Source organism: Spea bombifrons, chromosome 10, assembly GCF_027358695.1.
Source record: "Spea bombifrons isolate aSpeBom1 chromosome 10, aSpeBom1.2.pri, whole genome shotgun sequence".
NCBI lineage: Eukaryota > Metazoa > Chordata > Amphibia > Anura > Pelobatidae > Spea > Spea bombifrons.
This window is the reverse complement of record NC_071096.1, coordinates 26161004-26184940: the sequence shown is the minus strand read 5'-3', so window position 1 is coordinate 26184940 and position 23937 is coordinate 26161004. Positions and strand designations below refer to the sequence as shown.

The window sequence follows — 23937 nt, the reverse complement described above, 5'->3', positions numbered from 1 at the left end:
AGTGCAATAAAAGGTATTTGTGGTGATGGGCTGCCTTCACCAGAGATTGGTTAGTAAAAGGGAAGCTTTGAAGTAAGGAGAGAAGGGCATGGGGTTTGAGCTGGGGGATGACCGAAGGGACGGTGAAATGTAGATTTTGAAGGGGTTGGTAAGAAGGAAGGGAGATGAACTTTGCTAAGGGAAGGGAGACAAAAAGTAGAGTTAAAACAGGTATGAAGTCATAGTGACGATTTGGGCAAATGAGGATCCTATCAAAGAAGTCATTAATAAAAAGAAAGTTACACAGGTTCCACCGAGATTTGAACTCGGATCGCTGGATTCAAAGTCCAGAGTGCTAACCATTACACCATGGAACCTTAGTATAAATCTAGCTTTGAAATATGTATATATAAACATTAGGTGACAGAACATTCAATCTGAAATATAAATGCAGTGGTATGGTGTCAGATAACGCTCTACCCATGTAATGTGGATCATGGTGTGATGTCACTGGACTTTCTACTTATGGAATTCTCTACAATAATTCCATAATGATGGTCAGAAACATTGTTGTTCTGTTTGTGACTGTCCCAATTAAACGCACTAAGCAACAAGGTTCCATGGTGTAATGGTTAGCACTCTGGACTCTGAATCCAGCGATCCGAGTTCAAATCTCGGTGGAACCTTTATCTTATGCCACATTTTGTGTTTCTGGAGTCTTCATTTCCACATTTATTGTATATACATCATCATTTAATATAATCTGGGGGTCTTGCCTCCATTTTAGTATAACCCTTTTCCCCAAATTCCATCTTTTAAATCCATTGTGGGGCCCAGGATGACTTGACTTTTGCAGGGCCCCTCATTGGCAACAACATAATGTAACCAATGCATCTTTTTTGCTATACTTACAAAATAATGCCTTACAGACAAAACACAAAAGCCAGTCCTCTTTGGTATTGCAGTAATTAAAAATTAATATTAAAAACAAAGCATTACATTGCGGCAGTAGCTCACACTGTGTGTGTTTGGGTATGTTAGTGTGCTGACTGTGTATGTCTGGGTATGTCAATATGTGTGTCTGTGTCTAGTTGTATGAGTGTCAGTGCTGTGTTAAAGGGTCTGTGTATGTTAGTGTTTGTCTGCTAGGGTGTGGGGAGTGTATTGATGTGAGTGTGTTAGTCTCTAGATAAGTTTGTTAGAATATGGGTTTCTGTGTGCATGTGTGTTATTGGTTGTGTAGTGTCTATGTGGAGTGAGTTAATGTCTGGTTGTATTACATTTTTAATGCGGTTTCCATATAGCTTCTTTGAAATTTCATTCTGTATAGATCGCACTAATAAATGTATTTTCATTTATTGTAATACCGCCAAACAAGCAGTCATAAACATTTAAAAGTAAATATAATAATATGGTCATTAAACCATCACCAAATTAACATAATACAGATCTCTCAAATATGTGAAATACATTTTTGCATATAGAGAGGGGGGGGGGGACCCACCTAATGGAAATCCAGTGTCCCTTGTGACAGGCAAGAATACTCACCACTATACTAACAAGGACTGGTTAAGCACACAGGGGATTGTGGTACATATGTTTATGGATAGCTAACCCAAACATTATTCAATTAGACACCAGAATCTCACCACCTAAACTGTGAAAAATATGCAAAGTAACAAAGGATATTTTTCAAGGAGTATGCTACCCATGTTTGTATAACATGTTTTTGCTCATATATATGTAACATAAATAAAAATCTATAGCCTCCCCGTCGGGGAATCGAACCCCGGTCTCCCGCGTGACAGGCGGGGATACTTACCACTATACTAACGAGGACTGGCAATGACTTCAGCAGTATGTGGTATAGCACAATAATGATAGTACAAATCCTGGACAACCTCTAAACAGCATGACTGATACACATTTTATTTTTATTTAAAGCTGACATAATTGACATACTATAAGCAAAGCTTTTGCTGTTGAAATAAACAAAAACATAATTGCTAAAGTGAAAATTATTATTACCGTCCATTATTTTCACATAGCAGTGATACGTATAACAAGTCAGGATTTTACTACAGCCATATGGTGTAATATCTGGGGTTTATAGACTGGTAGATTTGTTCTAGCTCTGCTACCTCTGTTACAAACACAAATGTCAATATGCAGCTGACTGATTACATTAACTTTCAAAAACAGTTATTGTATTTGGATAATGTAAACACACTCTTGTCATTTCAGTGACCCTACACGATGGGGTGGTCCACCTGGGGTGTCCCTGAAAACCTATAGGGTCTATTATATTACCTTATTCAGCTTTGATTACAAATGATATAAGTGCTGTGTCCCTAAACAACAGGACAGCACTGTTGTGCAACAACCTGAGACTAGTAGGCAGTTATATTATGATATTTTAGTTAATGTGATATGTAAATGGGACATCATTTTCCGGGAGGGTCAAAAGCCTGGATTTTTACTTTGTTTGCTTTAAGTAATTATTTTACATTCTAAGCACCAACACAGTCCATAAAATCTTCTAGTTGTCCACCTATCTATCCTGCTCAAGCAGCAGCTAGACCCTCACTGATGGGCATATTGATATGAGCAGTAAGCAAAGGTGTGCTTCTTCCCTCCCTCAGGACAAACACCTATGGAAAGAGTGACATAAACAGACTGTTAATATTTTTTCACACACTTAATGAAGGACACCAACTTGAGGTTGTGGAGCAATTCTCATTAGCTGGTAACAGAAATGATTAGTCCTAATTTAATTATTGTACTGAATGTTACTCCATTATAAAGACAGACAGAGCTATTATTATTATGCATAACAGATTTATTGTTGAGTTTGTCTTACTTTGATGATGTCAGAGATCCCTTTATCACTACAGCAGTCAACGAATGTCTCAATTGGATAATTAAGTCCAGGCACCAGAAGCGGAACCTGAGTAGGAAATTTACCAATTAAGGATAAGACATGGAGAAGCAAAAGATAGCTCCTTTAGGTAGAAATGGGCCAATGTTTGCAGATTCAATATAGCAACACTGTAATACCTTAAAAAACGCAGGCTTGAGTTGATAAAGTCTTTCATCATAGAGAAAACTGATAAAAAGCTGCATGGATGGCCGGTTCACTGATGTGTTCTGTAGGTTTAGGATCAGCTTGAAGCGGGGACCAATTCCCTGCACCTAAAGACAAAATAAGAGGTATGAGGCAAAGCAAAATGGAAAATAGAACACACAGATTGACCGGAATAATAAAAGACAAACAAATGCATAGTGAGATCTGACAATTCAGAATGACATCTTTTATTTAAATTGCCTTTGTTTTTCAATTGGTATGCAACCTTTCACAGTAAAAGTTAGGTCAACATTTACCTAGAGTAACTGTAGAAAAGAAAATATATGCATGACGATTACAGTTTATACTTACAGCTGCATTCAAAGTGAGTTGTTCCTGCATTGTGGCAGACAGGGGAGCAAGGCTGGCATCCAGTGCCTTGACATATGCCCGAGCAGCACTAAGACGCAGGCGGTAAAGATCCATTTGAAATACACGGTGCATTGCTGTGGGAGAGATAACCTCATTGTCTTGATGTGTAGAAAGTTCTATTACATTCTTACATAGTCATCCCGTGGAGAGGGGATGAAAATACTCCGCTCCTCGCATTAAAACGTGAGAGACAGTTTTATAGCTCTGTTATATCAATGTATCAACCTGTAATATGCATGTAATAGATCTGCACTGGAAAGAGGTAGACCTCGGTGGAAGAGACAGACTCATAAGTCCTATCAAGTATGGAGTCACCATGGCATGAAAAGAACATACATCCATTTTGCCTGAGCAAAACGGGTCTCGATGGTTTCCTTACCCACTGCGTTTTCTCTTTCCCGGAGTGTCTGATCAACATAAAGTTTTGTTTTCTTGGGGACATTAAGTTTGATGCTTTGCCCGGTGGGGGGACCTGGTGCCGTATCCTTATCTTCAAACTGAGCCATTCTCTTTAAAATCTTAATAATAAGTCCTCCACCTATAAGGGAGGTTGAGAAGCATGGTTAGAAAAGATTGGTTGGGAAACATAAGCATTATGAAAAACAGATATGGGGATATGCATATCTGAAAATAAAAACACAAATTAGTACTGTTATTCTAATAGCTACCAATGCAACCATTTTAGGAATTCGTTCCTTACCTTTAGTGGTCATGATTAGTGTGTCATCTTCTCTACCATATCTTCCAAAGCATAGACTGGTGACAATGTCCTGACACAGAAAGGAGCAGCAGTTATACCGTGTTAGACAAATAATGTGATAACGGCAGCGGAAACTCTCCCATGTGTGTATGTGGGGGGGGGTGAAGGTAGCAAGACCATGTAAAAGTAATAGACGGAGAATGAAAACAAGAAAGGCAAATGGACTGAAGTGTAGGAAAATAAGAGAAGAAAAACACGACTGGTGTAAAGAGTACTTAATGCAGGGGGACAGGAATTAACATCAAAGAGATACAAGGACTATAAATCCTACATGTTGTCTTACCGGGGTGGATATAATGCTAAGTAGATTCTTGTCTCTGTACAGATGAACCTCCAGGTTCTTTAGACCCACCAACACAGCTTGGATACTGCGTGATTTCTGCTCCAGCAAAGACATCGTCATGATAGAGGCTGGGAGTGTCACTGTCCATAGCTTCTTTCCCTGTCAAAAACAAAGGGAAAAGTTTCACATAGGTTGATAGATGGTTTCAGTCCAATAAATGTGTTTACATCAATTACATGCATGGTCTGCTATGGATCTGTAGGGTTTCATATGTTTTCATTAGCGCACATAACCATAAACATATGAAAAAGTAATTGTTAAGTTCATAATTTGCTGCCATTCATCTACACCCAATTTCATAAAATGTGTTATGTAAATACAATACCTCACAATGACCTCAATTGTCTTTGGCGCAGGGGATTATTCACAGTAATTTATCTGATTTATGTTACTGAATGAACAGTATTGAATAGTGATGAGTCAATTGGGTAAAAGATCCACTCTGAAACTGTGTAATGTGGGTAAACATTACACAGTTTCAATGACATCTATAGTGCATGAATAGGCGCTTTCAAAGAAGAAGGGGAGGGAATTGACTTTTACACAATCATTGTGCAGTTGCACACACTGACTTTCTGTGAGTATCCATGCAGGGTCTCCTGGGATGTGCCAATCATTATGTTTTTCTGGACACGAACCAGCCCCACCACCTGTGCAGTTAGCTCAATGCAATATTTGGGCCGCTTGGAATCTCTGCAGAAAAAGAGAAGGGGCCGATTAACCATCACCATATACATAAACAGATACATTTACGTCTGCCTATATATTGCAGATTGTATTTTGTAATGTAGGGAGAGCAGGAAACAGAAACTAATCACTGAACATGCTGTATTTTATTTTTTGGGTTGATGAATAAAGCCATACTAAAATGCCTTTATCTGCTTCACCAGGAGTTGCAAAAACTACCTGGTGACATCCTTCATCTGTTTTTGGTATCTTTTGTGACCTCATAAAATAGTAATTAACTTCAAGCAATTACTTTTTTCCCTTAAAGGGACACTATATATATATATATTTTTTTTTTTTTGTGGTGTCCACCTTGAAAATACACGTTGGGATCCTACAGAATCCCCCCACCTTGCTATTTTTCCGTGCAGGAAACGTCTTTTGGCCAAACACATCTACTCACTGCAAGTTCAGTACTCACTGAATATTTTAATATACATTCTTCTTAAGTGGGGCTGTCAGGGATATTTCCACTGTCACTTTAACCATGTGATAATAAAGCTTGCTTCCATATTAAACAGATTTTAATAATGTTATTGCAATAACAGACATAACAATCATACATCCAAAACATTCTTACCTGCGAAGAATATACACATTGCCGTTGCGACAGGCTACTGTAATCCGATACTCAATGTCATACTGCCCTGTGACATCCAAGAGCGTCGGCACGCTGGGAAGACTGACCTGTTGAAACAGTCAACACATCTCATGGCCTTTTTAACAAAATGAAACTGGCCCCACATATCTGTCCTTACTTTTTTAATATCCATTTAAGAAAAATAAGAACTAGTGACTCTGTGCTTAAGAGCGCCATTGCACTGAAACCACCAGTGTGGAACTGCACCTATACATGATAAGAAGCACCATCAAAGTACAGCAACATGATTTGTTCATCCGCTCAGATATCATACACCATCACTGGTGGCTTAAAATAGTGCTATCAGAGGATACTTGGTCATTCTAAACCCCCCAAACACACACACACACACACACAGATATTCCTCACCCGTGTCAGGATGGTAAATGCCTCTGGATCCAGAATGAATATCTCTCCACTCTCTGTGCCAATAACAAGACAGCACACAGCATCCTCGTCTGCCATATTTTTCTTCAAAGTTCCCATACATGTGATCACAGTCTGCAACACATGTGCTTAATGAACATGGTTCATATAAATATCTTCTATACCTCTATCTTAAAGAGGAAAGTCCAGTTCCTACCTGTCTCTTTAGGGGTTGCAGTTTATAAGTGTTCACAAAGGACTCCATCTCATTTACATCCAACATCAGGAAACTGTGACAGAATGGTAAAAAAAAGACAATGGATATAAGAGCAGCATATGTGCAAATGATTACTAAAACTCTAAGAAAACCGTTGTATAGGCAGCTCCATACATACCGTAGCGATCGCACTGACAGCGGAATCTCTGCCTTATCTCTGTTGGAGAAAAAAAATGAATATTAAAAAGGTAACTTCATTAACATACCTGACCCTAAAACTTGGGAGTTCAATATATATATCAACTTCTTCAACTCCAAGAGAGATGGATTGAACCAATATTATGGTTTTATGTCATAGTATCTCCACACTCTGCATTTATCCTGGCTCACTGATCCCATGTTCCCATCTAGTATGCCTTCACACTTCCTATGGATTACAGCATTTTTTAATTCGCTATGCCACAGTCTCTTTCTATTCATGTTGTGTTGATTTAAGGTTCCCCACTCCTTAAGTCTGCAATTCCATCTGAAGAAGAGACATTTGAGCTTATGTAACTTTACATATTTTTATATGATGGACCAATAAAAGGTATCAACTTCAACAGAAGATTCCTATAGAAGCTAATACGGAAGACTCCTAAATAAGCCAATGAGGCTATGTCTACCTTTCTTCTCAGCTATTCCATATGTAAAACAGAATAAGCGTAGGAAATGAAGTAGTCCGTTCTAGAGTGCCTCGCCTTGATAAAAAAATAAAAAAAAACAAACAGAGTGGAGTGCAAGCCAACAGAGTGGAGTGCAAGCCAACAGAGTGGAGTGCAAGCCAACAGAGTGGAGTGCAAGCCAACAGAGTGGAGTGCAAGCCAACAGAGTGGAGTGCAAGCCAACAGAGTGGAGTGCAAGCCAACAGAGTGGAGTGCAAGCCTTAAATGTCGATTTAAGTAGAGAAGTAATGATGAAATGCAAGGCAGCCAAACCCCTCAGAGGGTAAAATACATTGAATAGCCTTTTGAAAGTTTACTGGTCATCTACGTAGGAACAAACATCTCTCTGTCAAGTCACAGTTTATTGTCAGTTTTTATCATTCACTAAATCAGAAGTCTACATTATGCAAGATCATATCCATCGAGCATCTCATGTAACAAGGTTCAATATGGTCTTGAATAATTTATAATTTAAGTGGTGTTGTGACATTTAAGAAACCTCCTCACATTAGTTATGGTTAGGTTCACTGGGTTCACTGGGTTAGGTTCACTGGGTTTGGTCTTAAAGCACAACAAAGTTATGCTAAAGGAGATTATGTAACTAGTAATTTATGAAGACACAGTTCATTCAAATTCATTATTTTCCCCACTTAAAATATAAACAGGGGCGCCTTTTAGCAGAAGAGGTGTAAAAATGGTGACATTTGGTTCATCACTGAGCCCCAGGTCCTGTCAACCTAAGCCTGTCTGTGATCTGCAAACAAAACCCGTGTATCTGTCCAAGGGTATATAAAGGTGTTTGTTCCTACCTGATTCCCTCCAGCATCTCTTTCAATGTCATTGGGTCAATCTTGTCCTGAATGAGTCAAACATACATTAAGTTGGGTTCCATTACCACCTCTGACAAAATGTTTACATTCTCTTTTTGTTTCTTGCCCTATTATTATTATTCTTTCTGAACAATCTTCTGATTTCCACATTCGTCAGATTCCCTTGTTTTATGTTTTGTTTACACTATCAATCTTTATTACTTTGTTTCCTTCCTAAACCAGGAGCCACCATGTTTTCAGGAGGTAACTGGTGCATCATGAATAACAAAAGACCAAATGCTATTAAAATACTTCTCCCCATACATAAAGACAACTACTTCCCTGCCTCATCTCACCTCCTTTGCTTGTTCCCAGACTTCTTTCTCTAGGGGATTGATTTCCATAGCTGGAAGAGTGAATTTGAAGTATGGCCTCAAGTTCTTATATACATATATGAAAGGGCCAGAAGCCACTGCCACAGCTGGGGTACGTGGCTCATTCTGGTCCATCAGGAAGGTTACAACACCCGTTGGCAAGTCAAGGAGGGTATTCTCAGACATCATACTTGTGCCCTTGTACACTTTAAGCTTCATGTTATACGGTCCACTGCCCATGTCACCGACCACCATCTGCCATAGAATGAAAAGTCTGTCAGAGACCATTGGTCACATTACATTTACTGCTAGAGCATCAGCAGGTTTTGTAGCATTGTTACCAAAGGAGAAGAGAGAACATTAATGATAACAACATACGAAACTTGCAAGTAAAGGCACACTAGTACATAAAAGAGAAGAGGGCCCTGTTCTTGTGAGCTTACGATCTATTTGGAGGCTGGGGGACGGGGATAAGACTAAAGGAGAGGCGCTGCTTGGGTGAAGATGATTTGTGTATTAATTTGTGTATTAGAAGGACAGACTTTCTTAACAGGAGGTTGTTATTAAGTGTTAATAAAAGTAAGTAAGGGTCTCACGGAACGGGTTAAGGAATTCCAAAGAGTACTTACATCATGAGTAAAATAATTAACTTTCATAATAAACTAATTTCACAAGATCTTTAGCTATTATTACCTTGAATTCTCCATCCCCGTGTAAATCAGCGAGGGCTGCGAGAAAGAATAAAGGATGAATCACAGTAGACTAAACAAATATGGCATTTTCTACTTCTACAAAAACATATCACCCTCCTGTAATCTAGCAACTGTCTGATGTTTTATGAATTGGACGGTTCTTTCTGTTTTAAAATGCATCTTAGTTAATCCTTTCTGCCATAATCTCTAATAATCGGCTTTAAACAAGCAGAGCTAATGTAAGCTAAAGCCGGCTCCCCATAACAGTTTCCTGAGGTTGAATCATATATACGCCATAATAAAAGACGGCATTTTTACGTATCTGCGTACTCGTTAGAAAGTATAAGAAAGCCATACTTACCGATACAAGAGGAAAACGTGTGCAGCCCAGCCACAGGATCATAGTGGGCATCCAACCACTTTGAGTGAGACTCCCTATACAGGGCGAGAGGCACAGCTTGGTCCAAGCATCTCCACCAGACTGGGATATTATTTACAAAATTAAAGCTACCCCTGATTATTTCTGATCAAGAAACGCCATCGCTTGTTGCTAATTCCAGAAACAAAGCAAATTAACACAGGCCAGTCAATCTGTTAGGGAACAATGATTAGATTTTCATATGTAAAGGGCCTTCCCTCCATATTAAATGTAATATAAATCTATACATTCAGTAATGTGATTTCATTGGATGCTGTTCTATTTATCCACCACCTCCCTGGTAAAATCACACTTCCTTTTATTACATCTAAACCCTATAGGCGTTGTGGGATCTTCTATCCACATAACACCAGAGGTAAACAGGCATTTGGACCACAGGTGAGAACTTTCTTAATGTACTGAACCAGAGCCTCCCAACATATTAGCCCTTTAATAGCCTATTGCGAAAATTCTATATAGTGACTCACCAGATGTATTAACCAAATGGCTCTGATACATGGAAACCTTTACTTGACATTATTTAAGGCTACACTTGAGTGACCTGCATTCAAGCAGGGAGATCAACCATAACCCACCAGTTGGGAGTCTTACATATGATCACAGCAGTGTAAAACAGGAAGAAGTCAAAAGCAGACTGCGTTACCCTGAGAACCCGAGATTGGGGCAAAGACCCCTGAGAGTTCGCAGGTATGACCTGACACTCAAGAAGCTATGTGGCTCCTACGGATATGCATGAATACGTAACAAGTCTCACACATTATACACAGTAACTCACCCCTCTCGGTTGCTGTCAGATGATGACGTCATGGCGAGAGATGCTCCTGTGTATTTCCCTCGTAACTTCAGCAGACGCCACAGCTATACCTCAAGCATTCTATGTATCTCTCCAGAGCTGCTGCCCCTTCAGCCGCTGCTGACGCTAGCTGGGTATCATTCAACTGAACTGTCTCAGCTACCATACCTCACAGTGGTACGCATGTTGATATTACTCCCAGTAACTCCTTCTTATAGACTTCAATATCTGCAGGCCGCTTTCATTGCTATGGCAACTATTACGTTACCAACAAGCCATTAATCCATGGCGTAGCCAGAAACATGATTGGGCAAAGGGCGCGCTGACGACACGAAGGCGGATAGTTTATTTTGAATCTGCAACTTTACTAACAAGAAATCAAGCTCGTGGACAAAATGAGCCCACTTGATTGCCTGCAAAAATATGGGGTGACCAGGGGGTACAGCAATGCTAGGATTAATAAGGACTTGCTGAAAGTGCTGGAATCTTTCATTAATACCAGTTGTAATATATATTTATATTCTTTCATGTTTTGTAAAAAATCATAACAATAAATACATAATATTTTGTTAGTATGAATAAATCCCTTTACATACTCCACTACTATTCATGTACTTTAATATTTCATGGTGTTTTTTTATATTTCCGTATGAACCGTTACAGCACTTTGTAATGTGTTTATTTTTTCACAGTTTACAGTACGTGACAAATGATCTGCATGGTAACTTGAGGGTACGTATGATTTGTATCAACACCGACAGACAAGTACTTTACCTCCTATTGATTTATAAATAACAGGCGCTCTTCGTTGGCGAGGTTATCCGGGGCATTAAACTGCCCCCTTAGTATTACATCCATAGTTTTTTGCTGGGACGGATCCAGACGATCAGATTTATGTTCCTTGATGCCAGTATGTAGATTGTGCACGGGAGGGGGGATTTGTGCCGTAGTAGGTGAAGTCTTATTTATCGGAATAAATTAATTAGTTACTATTTTTGCAACTTTTTTTTTTTTTTTAAACAGGGGCATTACAAGCGTAGGACAATAACAAAAAGATATAGACGTATGGTGGGAGTTCCCCCTCTTAAGAACATTATTACATTTCAACGCCTAAACTTAATCGGTGTATGCAATCAGATATGCTGGTAATCTTGTCATTTTGTGAATGGTTCCTTTATCTGTAGTTATGTTGCTGTCTTGGTTCATAAATTCCTAACATCTATAGGCTTGTCACTGGACCTGGAACTCAGAATATAAAATGCATTTCCTGCTGCCTTAAACTGAGTGTTCTACTATAAAAAGGTAGTCATTTATACATGCTGATCAAATTATATTATATATATGGTATATGCTAATCAACAACATGTGAGATGTATGTCACACTTCTCCTTGCCCCATGTTCTTCATTAATAGCCCCATGCCAATGAGCCATCAATCCATGTTGCTGTGGATTGTGTTTAATTGTGGATTCCCAGACTGTGTTCTGACAGACTTCATGCTAAAGAATGGCAACCACTTGAAATTGACTTAGTAAAATTATTTAATTCAGAATGAATCCAGATTCTCATAATTTACCCGTAAGGGCACCCTGGGCCAGATACACACTGCATCACGCAAATCCACAGCTGTAACTGCTCATGACTGCCATCTTCTATGGTGCTCTAAAAGACCTCAAATGATTGCCCCCTTATTAATGTTTTGACTGCTAGACATGCTGAGAATCTGTTGCATCTAGTTGTGACATATTAACTGTTCCCTCATCAGATATCTGCAGAGTATAGCTCCGTTTATTCATTCCTCTAGCCGGACCTCTGCATAACATCACACGGCACCATCCCGTTGCCTAATTATGAGCAGTTTTGGCTTCGCCAGAAATGGGCATCGGCACAGCTTAGCTCCAGCATCTTCCTTTCCAGTTCTTCCTCATCATCAGGAAATCTCTGCAAGACCGAGAGGATCAGTCCAGAGGGACTGCTGTCATACTGCACAACACTCACTGTGTCACCTGCAGAGAAACCAGAGGAAAACATATTGTATTGCTTGTGTTTTCTGCATTCCTACAAAGACACTACAATTGCGCCACTTGGCGAAGGCCCTGGACCCCCGTTATTTGCTTCAGAAATGCCTCCACCAAATGAACTCACACTTCCCATTTAGGTACGATGTCTTCATCAGAGAAGCCAGACTGCATTTAATAACTCATAAGTTATGGACTGTGTATCGGTGCGGTGTGCTACAGTTTACATGAACCTTACATTAACTACTGGAAGGATAGTGTAGGTATAAACTCCTTGACAATGGTAACAGCAGTACATACAGCCAATACCTACGAGGTTCATCTTCAAGAAATGCTCACCTGGCCCAGCACAATGTGTAGGTAAACTGGTGAGATGTTTCTAATTAAATCTATCCACATTAAATGTGTTATGTGGAGTCAGACCAACCATTCTTGCAGGAGATGCTCTTTGGTGCAAGTATCCCCTTTGCCTATTCTGTGGCTGAGGGATCTCTTAAAGGCGCTAGATCAAATCCCTTTTTGCAGAAAGGCCAGGCTTTCTTGCAACGTGCCCCTTCTGATAGTTGGGTACCAAAAAAAAAAAAATCACTAAAAAAATGGAATTAGCCCTCTGCTAAAAAATTTGCAATAGCATTTAAACACAGATAGCTCACTGCCTGCGGTACTGAAGGTTTTTGTTCAGCTTGAAAGTCCTGAAATCAATATTCCAAGCAATTCTTTTAATGTATTTCTGTCCATCACATTGCCCAGTAAACACTGACCTGTGAGCCGTGTGTTTATCTGTACAAAAGATTTCCTCTCCTCTTTTCTCATTATTACAATATCACGGAGAGCGAGGAACCGGTATGTATCAGAATCAGTAACTGCCGAGTAACCATCATACATCTCCCGGGCACGCTCTACATCTGCCGTGGATTTATACACCTGAGAAAGAAGACATGCAACACAAGTGAAATGAGTAAAACAGAGAATGCTCAGATAGATTTATAAAGAATAAGATAAAGTATGACACACAGGGTGGGAAGCATGGAGGGAGAACAAACAGCTACACAGGAAAATAAGACACTGAACAAACAATATATTGGATCACCTGTAATCTTAATTTGGAGTTACCTGCAGCCTTTGCAAGAATTGCTGGATAGCTGGCTTGCCCACGCTCAAAATCTTGTCTCTATTTAATGTCACTTGTGCATCCGGGAGGCCATCAGCCCCAACTTTTTCAGACAGAGCGACAAAGTTTTGTCCAGCCTCCAGAAGGACACGAAGAATCACAAAACGTGCTTGCATGTGTGCCTGGGAAAGAAATATAGCAATCCATGGCAAAATAGCGAGAATACATTGTGTTTGGGGTGAAACCAGGTTGGATAAATAATGAAGCTAAACGTGTAACTATTGCAGTGGTCAAATTCATTTGAGCCCAGGAAGAACCACTTACTTTTTACGTTAATCCTGCACCGTGTAGTTTGAATGCAATGGCAATGGTTTATTCTGTCAGCATAGGGCTGGGGAAGAAATACAACACACGGGCCTCCCATACCATCCCTTGCCTCATTGCCTCTGTTCTAATAAATGTTTATATAAATAAAAACCCTTATCAGCTGGAATGAGTGAGTTGTGAGAAAAGCAAGAGATATAATGCGGCGGTGACCATTCTGCCCAAGGGCCCACCAGGCTATTAGCCTCCATGCACCCTTTAGGGTTTATTCACAATAGCTGAAAATTGCAGAAGAGCTGCAGTTTTGGCTCTGAAGCTTCATTATGCACTATGAAGGGCCAACTCCACTCAGCGCCTCCAAGAACAGCTGAGTTTACCCTGCATAAGGCACCTCAACAATCTAACGCTTCCTTATTGCCCTTCTTGCAGGAGAGGTTAATTGGTGTTGTCCTTTCCAAATGCATAAAAGAGTTGAAACCACAATTATCATTCAAACAAACACTAGAAGGAATCTCAGGTAGCTTGCTGACCAACAAACCACTATGGAATCCATTCATTAAAGTGGGAGATTGAAGGTGAACTGTGGTTAGCTAAAACATTTCATCTTTCATTATGCATGACGCAGAGCCAAACCAGGCAAGACAGACAGGGTTGGCCCTGCCTATAATAGATAAGTTGAGGAGTTTAAATGTTTTGCTGAATAAACACCTTTGCCTTGACTTAACTACACAAAAGAGTTTCCACAATATAAGAAAACATTATTTTTTACAATTTTTAATTTACACACACCTGTCTCCAACGTCCGGTCTCTGGTGTATAATATTCTAGTCCTGCAAGCCCAGCCCGCACCATATTCAACCAGTTCACGTATAAAACATCTTGTGCTTCCTGAGCTTCGTGTCCAAATATCCTGCACACAGAGATATAGAGATGGTAGAGAGATATAGAAATAGCAATAAAACAGAGAAGACAGAAGCATGGTCTCCTCAAGGAGAGGAGGACATATATGCAGACAGACTTTCCTCCATATTGTTTTGCCTTCAGAAACACAAAGTAATCCAAATACTTCTTAGAAGAAGTTGGCTTGTGTTTGTTTTCCTTACCGTAGGACTTCTTCATTGACACACAGGTACAATCCAACGCACTCAGCTCTGCACTCTTCATAGGAAGAAGCAATGGTGGAGAACTTACTGTCCCATGTCTCACCTTGCTTGTACCAACTTGTTATCTGAGAATGGAAAGGAAAACAAGGTTATAGGGATATGGGGTGGTGTCAGTGAACCAAAACAGAAAACTAAAAGAATAAGAAAAATGAATAACATTTGATAGATAGTATGAACAAAATGAAAGAAAAGAAAGTGGAGAGGGAAAATATATGAAATACAGAGAACAGCAAAATAACGAACACACATTAAAAGGGTACATTACTCACCAGCTCCCCAGTTTCTGGGTTAATCACAGTCTCTTTGTCAAAGTTAAATGCCCCTTTTTCATCCTGTAAAAAAATGAGTAATTTGTGAGAGCCATAATAACAGAAAGAAAATTATTTGTTACAAGGATACACTGTGTGTTTACCAGTCTATAAGAAACGTACAACACCAATAAAACTGTACGACATTATGAAATCAAAATAACGTATATTAGGTACTTTCTGGATATGACATTATTGTATGTGGAACTGTCATGGCTGTACTTACCAGAAAGAAATCTATTATGTTACAGCGGTCCAAGCGCCAGCAATTTGCGCTATACAGAGGTATATGATGGCATACTATTAAATATTTATTCTTCGCACAGAGGCAGAAACAAATCTATGTTTTCATGCAAAGCAGCTGTGTGATGCCGTGAAGATTTTTAGGCAGAGAAAAACATATTTAACTAAATGGCTAAAGTGAGGTAAACACTAGAGAAAATAACCAAATCCCTGACCTGTACAAGGAGCTTTCCACTGCCGTGGCCGAGTAGCTCATGTAGACCAACTTGGACTTCAAAAGAGGGACCACGATACTTTATAAACAAGTCCTGCAGCAGGATACAAAATATTAATGCATGGTGAGGAATATTACGCATCAACGTATACACATCCTGAGTTTAGAACCCAATGCAATGCTCGACAATATCCACTTAGTTTGCTGAAGGCCAGGAGGACCCCAGACATGGCCTTTGTAAGAGTTATGCTTGTTTTTGGTCCAAGTGCCTCCTACTCATTTACATGAGCCTTGCTGTGTCAGTATCCCTATTTCAAAAGAACATTCAAATAATAGATGATCTGAGAAGGGAGAATATGGTTCTTGGTGCCTGGGGCAGGGTTGGAGATCCCGTCCAGTGCCAACGTCACATCCTCTGCAAACTTGCTCCTCTTGCTCCATGGAAGTTATTAGCCCTTGCACACAATCATGAAATGATAAAGTGCTAACATAGCCTGAAGTCACTTATGGAGGGGAAGGTGTTGGCGCTACTGCACCACACAGAAATAAACTGGCAGTATAAAACATGAAGAGTTGCTGAAACAAAAACCCAGGCGGGTCCAGGTCATGTTTACAATCACATAGTCATTATGCACGCATGGTTATGTTTTTGCGATGGAACAAAACAAACTCATTAATTTGTGCAGATTCTCACCATTGCAGAATGTTTACCAGTAGAATATAATGAGCTTCGTGCCACAACATAATGTAACATTGGTTGCAGATGTGCAGTGTAAAGAACAACGCTTGTCACGACTGGGGGAAAGCCGATGTAAGGTGCACAAGGAATCACTCCTGCAAGAGTAACTGGCAACAGCTAATGAGCCAATGTACAAGCCTGCTCTATAGGTCTGCCAAGGACATGTGGCAACGAGACCCTTTATTCTTGTCCCTTCTACACTCCAGATTGTAAGCTCGCAAGCAGGGCCCTCTTTACCAAATGTAACGGTTCTTTTTAGTATTGGCATATTTATGCTGCCTGGTTTCTCAAACTGTACTAGCACTAAGGATGCTCTGCTTTCTTTCTGATTATCAAACATATTTACCAAGGAAAGACTTGAAACAAACACTAACATGTGAGTCCACTGCAGGTGAAGTTCTAGCATGTGTATTTATAAAGGGTTATATACTTACCTTAGTTTTACAGTTGTGCACTGCATTAACACCTATATGTTCACAGTTATGTTATACAATGCTGTGTATGTGTGTGAATGGACTGTATGTGTGGGTGAATGGATTGTATCCTGCGAATAGAGGATTTGGATAAGGGTGTGCAGGATTGCAGCCCGCCAGGTTGCCATATTCGCATGCCAGCTAGCTCAATAAAGTGGCCTAAAAATATTTTATATATACTGTTTTGACTAAACTGTATACAAAGCAAAATAGAAAATATTGTTAAGTTTACTATAAAAGCTACAAGTGCAATCAGCACATATACTTCATATATTGTAGCAGAAAAGAAACTAATGGTCCAAGTAGCCCTCTTGGAAAGGTTGTTTACTTATTTATTCCTTAGGATAGCCTTATGGCCCAGGGCTACACAACTCCAGTACTTGAGGGCCACAGACAGGCCATTAAATATATGTGTATTGCTATCTGGAAATAGGTAGTTGAATTTATTATTAATTGAGGTACCTGTGCTTAAGCCCAGATTTAAAAAAACTGCAACCTGTTTGCAGCCAACAGGGATTGGAGTTGCAGTCCTGCTTTATGCACTTCCTACTCTGTAATGTTACCCCACATAATTAGAAACACAGAAACATAAAATTTGATGGCAGATTAGAACCATTCAGCCTATTTTGTCTGGTCACGTCTGCTGATTTAAAGACTCCAACCTTAATCAGTCCTTGGCCTTGCTAGGAGGATGTTCTACTTATCTACCACCTTCCTTATTTTACATCTAAAGCCCACGTCTACTTTAAGATGACCTCTTGTTGTAACAATTCTTCTTCTTTGAAATAAACTTTGTGAAAGGACTTCTGTTGTTGCTGGTGCTTTACTCTAGCACCAATATTTTTAGACATTAGTGCAGATTGGTGGTGTTTCTCAGTGCAGTTATTTTCCCCTAAATATATAGCAACATGTTTACTTAATATAGACATTAATGCAATAAAGGGTACCTTATCCTCTTCACGTAGAAATGTCAGCTTCTCACGGTCTGTGGCTGATCCTACTGACAGAACATTTCCCAGGGACACGTTCTTAAACCCAACAGTCTGTCTGATATCGTCATCTAAGAAAGGGAATAAGGGTAACAAGGATCAGCACTCAAGGAATCGTCATTAAAAAGAGCATCATGCCTACAAAAAATACCAGACCATAAATAGTAATACAAGTCACTTCCCAAACTTATGATATTCTAGCATGCAATAAAAAAACATATGCAACATACATAGCGATAGTCAATTTATGCAGTGATCTTACAGTTTGGGATATTGATCCCAGCGGGAATGCCACTTCCACTGAAGGATACTACATCCAGAGAGGTGAAGTCTGGTCGGAGGAAGGTATCCTTTTCAAATGAGCTTGGCCATGGGAGAGATGCCACAAGACTTTCGGCTACAGAGACCAGCATTGCAAATCGAGCGCTCACGGATTTATTGACCACTGCCACAAAGCCTTAACAAGAAGACAATGAAAACATTAGTTTCTGTTGACAGAGGCCGACATTAGTCTATCCCTTCTCTGCTTTAATTCAATATACCTCCAGTACAGTCATCAGCGCATAACCTTCCTTTAGCATGCATGATGTATGCTTCATGCCAGAATAAGCTGTTAACCTTCTGTGTTTCTCAACCTCCACACCAGTCAACTTAATGCCGCTCACTCTCGATGCCGCTCACGCTCACTCTCTCCACTCCTGTCTAAACCCCCCACCCAGAGCGTCCCAGTCATGGTCTCTTACCCTCAAACTCTCCACGAGATCCAAAAGGGTCTCTGTAGCTCTCAATAAATCCAATGTAACTGCAAAGAAATGTCTCTTGAAAAAACAAAATCATACTGCATGCAAGCTCCCATTTTATACTTGGATCCTTGCTAATCATCTCCACAGCACACTTAATTTCAACTTTTTTCTGGGGATTATTTTTTAGAATGCTTTACTCCAATTACCCTCATTAACAGCAACACTAACATTTATTTATTTCTTCTATTATTATTCCATCTGGTTTTTATTACCTCTCCACTATCGGCCCCTTGTCCTGTACCCAATATTTGGAACCCTCCTTATGAGCTTGAATAGATCCTTCTAGGAAGCTCCGTCCATATTCTTCAAGCATTCTCCGTTGGTTATCATTTGATGCAAAGGCCTGTGAGTTGCAGGGACAGAATACAGTGAACACTTTAATAAATACAATTGGGATCTTGTTTCCATTAAAAAGGTAGAATCTTGGGGTTTGGCGTGAAGCTTGGAGGCTTGAAAGGAAAGGTTCTCACCTTGGCCTTTTCCAGGCTTTCACACACTTTTAGCAGCAAGGGGGAGTAGTCTCCTCGTTTAACACAAATCTCATGACCCTCAAACTCGAAGACTCCCAGAGACTGTTCAAGATCTGATGACTCTGGGGCACAATCTGAGAGAAAGGGAGCAAAATAAAGAAATGGAGATCAGGTCACTACAGTAAAGCTAAATGCTTTCCTCCACTTGACCTTTGTTAATAATCATTGATTTACTCACCTTCCTTCTTGACAGAAGCCAAGCGCACCTCATATTTACTTTTGCGATCCTTATCCTGAGTCTTAAACAGTCTAGTGTTGTAAGCGCTAAGGTTCTGTGAAGGAAACCGAATGACGCTATGAATATATTGAATGGGTTAATGATGCAAAAACCTTCATAGATTGGAAATTTAGAAGGGTTAGTGGGGCAACAATCCAAACATTTTGAGATGGAGGGTTTACAGTGTCCCTGTTCTTTTGTTACCTTTGAGTCCAGAAATCTCTGAGCCAGTTCTGCGTCTTCCATGGTGCAGTTTCCAGAGAAGTAGGTGGTTATGCCCTGAGATAAAACAGGATACTTAGTACTTATATATTACATTTATAATCCACAACGAGTGCATATTTTGGTCAGAATAAATATATTTAAGGTAAAAACCTAGCTGACAGGCAAATCCTTTTAGCATTCTTCACTGTTCTGTCCAGTGGTTCATGCTTAACAGTTCAAGAAAGTGTTCAGAATTGTAAATCCAAAAAGGTCTTCACAAGCATGGGCAATACCAGCATGTGGAGCATCGGACACATCAAGTCTAATAATATAACTACAGTAACTGGCATTCCATTTGGAGTTATCATCTAATAGTGGCCATGTCCATTAAATCCATATGTTGCTATGTTCCATTATTAGAGCCTGCAGCACTCACTTGATCTCCAAGTCCCAGCTGACGTTCTCTCGCTTCCAGTGAGTACATGCGATCCCCAATGTCTTTCCATAACAAATCCATTCCCTCCGGGTCCGTGGCATATGCTTCACTTGCATGCAACAGCTTCTCAAACTTTTCCTGTATAAATAAAACACATTATGGCCCACGCTTCCACTAAGACAACACAGTTACCGCCATCAAAACCCACAGCTGAAGGTAGCTTACCTTTGCGACATTTGGGACAAACTTAGTGTCTCCAAATGATTTGTAGTTTCCCATATTGGCAAAGAATCCGGCAGAATAAACCAGTAGAGCCTGTACAGTGAGACAGAAGTTGCATATAACAAAGAGGATAAATTACTGTAAAATGCGCATGCAATACATTTTTGAACAGTTCACAAAGGAGTGAAAAAAATGGGAGATCTAATAATTACAGAATTACACTTTCTTACTTGGGGCTAACTATATCTAAAAGCACTTAGTAGCCTCGGAATACCTAATGAGGGTGGCACAACTACTGTATTATGTAAGGCTTGTCCATCCCGAAACAAAGAATTAAATTATTGAGGTCTCAAGCGACCTTTTCATCAAACTAAGTCAAAAATTCATATTCAAAATGTAAATATTTAGATTTTTGAGATTCATTTAGGTTATATTAGGTAATATAATGAGGCAGCAGTCCCTGACGTCACAGTATACATGATTATATTGGTACAGATTGGTTGTCAGATAGAATGGGGAGGTTTACTGGAATTCCAGTCAAGAGATCCACATTTGGCATCACCATCTTAGTCTTCACCATCAAGCAAATTTGAAACCAGGGATAGAGCTTTTAAGATTTTTGAATGCAACACCTACTGTTTTTTGCAATGGGTAACACAGTTACAGGGTTAGAAATGGATAAAACATGTTCTTTACATGTGAAATAGTTAACTGAACTATGTGGGTTAGTTGAGTAACTATTACTATAGTACAAGGTACCTGATACTCTTCCTCTGTCCATCCTTGGTCCAAGGCAACCACCTGAAGTTTTGCAGGCTCCTGGGACCTGAAGAGCCTATTTAGCAAAATGTATATTCCTGGAGATTCTGGTGATGTCTGAAACAGGACTATTAGACCACCATAAAAAGACGCTCGAGACAGAAAGTGTGTGTACAGCTTCTCCTCTGCCGACAGAAGGGAGAAGGCCTCCTCGCAGTCGAGTAGAGCCACAGGAAGATCATTAGGAAGGATGTACTGAGAAGGGGCAGCCATGTTAGGTTTGAGTGATGGTGAATCTGAAACAGAAAGAGTGTATTATTTTTTTTATAAGATTATAATAAAATGGGTGCAACTCTCTGCTCTATGTTTTGGAAAGAGTTTGGTGAGCAATGGATTATATTTGATCCTCTACCAGTTATTTTTCGGGACTTAACTTCAGTTCTGGAACGCTTCATATGTTGTCACCACAGCGAGATCTATATCTGTTTGGTCTCCTTGTCTTGAACAGCTAAGGTTGGGCTTGCAGCACAAAACCAATGAGCTTCAATCTGGAGTTCTGCCAGTAACGTCATTGGGATCCACAGCCGATAATACTCTGATCTAGTTGTTTTATATAGTGTCTACTCTGATCTAGTTGTTTTATATAGTGTCTACTCTGATCTAGTTGTTTCATATGGTGTCACTATATATGCTGTGGATTTGCCCTTCTGTTCTGGGTGTTACACTTGCTGTGACTGCTCCCATGGTTAAACAGGAAAAGAGAAAATGGTTTTAAACCTAAATTATGTTGTTTTTTATTATCGCATTAAATTTTATTAGAATTAAAGTTTAAGATCTTAATCTGGCTTTTTATTTATTTTTTTTAAAATGAAAGAGTGAGATTGTAACTCTAGCTTCAATTTAGATTCTTACTGTAATGGTATAAATTAAACAAATGTATTTGCCATTTATACGTTTCTGCAGGTAAGCTTGCTCCGTACAAGCAATCTATATATATTATATATTTTCCACTCATTCCTCCTCTTTTACTCACACAACAAAATAGTTTCATTTCAAATATTAAATGCTAAAAAGAACAAAATTGAGTCCTAGAAAAACTACTTTATTATCACTTTTAACTTAAAAGTGTGTAATTCTATGTCATTTTTTCTTGGTAGGTGAGACATTACAGTAACGCAAGAAGTAAGTAGTCATCGCCACAGGTGCTGAAGAGAGAAGCCATCACATATATATATATATATATATATATATATATATAAACCAAGACACAAAATACAGTTGCTATCAATTATTATGAATGGGAAGAGTCATACAAAGCGGTATAAAAGGATGACACGTCTAAATCCATAGACTGCATTTATATTACGTTAATGCGAAAGATATCTATGTCTGTTACAGTCTCTGACATCAGCAGAAAAGTAACAACAGGGTAAATAACAGAACCCCAAAAACCGTATTTAATCCATTCATAAGAATACTCACCTGTTTCTGCACGCTCCGAAACTGAAGGCAACCAACTTCCGGGCTAGCGTCCACCCCTCAATCTCACTTGCCCCGCCCACAAATAGTAAAATCCGTCTATCCAATCAACTGTTTGAGTAAAGACAGGGCGTACCATTGCTGTGAAAGACTGTGGCTGGCAAGCTCAAGGGGCGGAGAAACAGTGACCAATCAGATTAAATCTGTGAGTGATTTAAGAATGACAAGTAAGGGTACTGATTTTGAGAGGAATAGAATGATGTTCTGTCCCGCCTCCCTGTAAGTGCAACCAATCAGAGACAAGCAAGGTCAGCGCTCCATTGTCTTGCTGTTGAACGTATTGAGAATGGTTGCCGTATGCTCGGTATTGGGAAGCCCTATGGGTTCCTATAAGACATTTCTGGCCAATGCTGGAAACGTTTGCCTTTTTTTTCTGGCACTGTTTGTTTGAAAATAGACAGGAATATTCGTGTTGTAAATAAATAAATGGCTAAAAAACAACAACTCTTTTGCAGAACCAACTAAAGCTGGGTCCTTCCAGTGAGCTTAACATCTGGCATCATGGCTACCCTCAGACCAAGGCTGGTTTAAAAGAGATGTGTTTTTTTTTTTAGGTGAGTTCCTGCGGGAGACACCCTGCAGAGTGGTGGCCCAGTCTCTTTGGTGCTGTGTTGGTTAGTTCCGCAGGGCAGTATTATGATTGTGGCATGGACAGGTTGAGGATATATGACAATGCATATGGCAGACAGATTCCCAACGCCTGTTTACACTGTCAACACTATGTGTTCAGTGGTAGCTGTCTGTCTGCTAAGTATACAGGTTTGCTCATTGAGCTGATTGAAGTGCAACGGTAATGCTATGACGTTGTCCTCCATCACTCCCCCAGGCTAGGCTGACCAAGTCTGGTGCCCCAATCAGCCACACCAACAAAGAATGCATATAAAAGTTTGTAAATACCTTAATATGCATTATTTATCCTTTAGGTAATGGCTTAAACAGTGAAAGAAAACACTCATTGAAATCACGCACACGGGGTCTTGTTGGTCAGTGCTGGATCTGATTGCAAGTGAATACCCCATGTGGGTGCAAGTAGCTGGAGGAAGGGAAAGAGGCAAATACACATGGGGATTCTGTAGTATCTGTCCATGCATTTGCAAGGGGGGATTACACAGACAGTTGGAGAAACCACTCAGCTATGCATTAACGTGTCCCTATATGGCCGCCCCCTTACCCAGAACTCTGCGTTAAAGTAGGAATCGAACAGAAGCAGAAATTATAATGTCATAAGTATTTCGAATGCATATAAGGTTATCTTGAATACAAAGTGTTGGAGAAAACATGGGTTGGGTGTGCCGGATAATACTGTGT

The 23937-nt window shown here is 39.7% G+C and overlaps 2 protein-coding genes and 2 non-coding genes across 4 annotated transcripts; 1 reads left to right on the top strand and 3 right to left on the bottom strand.

Annotated features, from left to right (window-relative positions):
- Positions 1-284: 284 nt before the first annotated feature.
- Positions 285-356, bottom strand: TRNAQ-UUG (transfer RNA glutamine (anticodon UUG)). Its single transcript has one exon. It is a non-coding gene; the product is annotated as a tRNA-Gln (tRNA).
- A 237-nt stretch (positions 357-593) lies between these two features.
- Positions 594-665, top strand: TRNAQ-CUG (transfer RNA glutamine (anticodon CUG)). Its single transcript has one exon. It is a non-coding gene; the product is annotated as a tRNA-Gln (tRNA).
- A 1638-nt stretch (positions 666-2303) lies between these two features.
- Positions 2304-10587, bottom strand: BBS1 (Bardet-Biedl syndrome 1). Its single transcript, XM_053448382.1, has 17 exons — positions 10321-10587; positions 9468-9541; positions 9108-9142; positions 8397-8669; positions 8041-8087; positions 6706-6744; positions 6528-6600; positions 6314-6445; positions 5885-5991; positions 5151-5271; positions 4519-4677; positions 4176-4245; positions 3855-4013; positions 3416-3549; positions 3037-3171; positions 2840-2926; positions 2304-2630 (listed from the first exon to the last, which is right to left on the bottom strand). The coding sequence occupies exons 1-17, from the start codon at positions 10350-10352 to the stop codon at positions 2544-2546; spliced, it is 1764 nt and encodes a 587-aa protein (XP_053304357.1). The 5' UTR covers positions 10353-10587; the 3' UTR covers positions 2304-2543.
- A 1273-nt stretch (positions 10588-11860) lies between these two features.
- DPP3 (dipeptidyl peptidase 3) lies at positions 11861-22657 on the bottom strand. Its single transcript, XM_053448381.1, has 18 exons — positions 22573-22657; positions 21091-21386; positions 20335-20424; positions 20110-20247; positions 19674-19748; positions 19431-19524; positions 19193-19326; positions 18935-19065; positions 18663-18721; positions 18182-18376; positions 17878-17990; positions 15720-15812; positions 15223-15285; positions 14894-15018; positions 14580-14700; positions 13469-13648; positions 13117-13279; positions 11861-12343 (listed from the first exon to the last, which is right to left on the bottom strand). The coding sequence occupies exons 2-18, from the start codon at positions 21361-21363 to the stop codon at positions 12186-12188; spliced, it is 2205 nt and encodes a 734-aa protein (XP_053304356.1). The 5' UTR covers positions 21364-21386; positions 22573-22657; the 3' UTR covers positions 11861-12185.
- Between the last annotated feature and the right edge of the window lie 1280 nt (positions 22658-23937).

Coding starts and splice junctions, on each gene's coding strand:
- BBS1 (XM_053448382.1), bottom strand. CDS start 10,352: ATGACGTCATCATCTGACAGCAACCGAGAGGG. Junction 6,446..6,527: donor TGCAACCCCTAAAGAGACAG/GTAGGAACTGGA, acceptor CATGTGTTGCAG/ACTGTGATCACATGTATGGG. Junction 4,246..4,518: donor TTAGCATTATATCCACCCCG/GTAAGACAACAT, acceptor TTTCTGTGTCAG/GACATTGTCACCAGTCTATG.
- DPP3 (XM_053448381.1), bottom strand. CDS start 21,363: ATGGCTGCCCCTTCTCAGTACATCCTTCCTAATGATCTTCCTGTGGCT. Junction 20,248..20,334: donor TTGTCCCAAATGTCGCAAAG/GTAAGCTACCTT, acceptor TTATTTATACAG/GAAAAGTTTGAGAAGCTGTT. Junction 18,377..18,662: donor ATCTCGTGGAGAGTTTGAGG/GTAAGAGACCAT, acceptor CTTCTTGTTAAG/GCTTTGTGGCAGTGGTCAAT.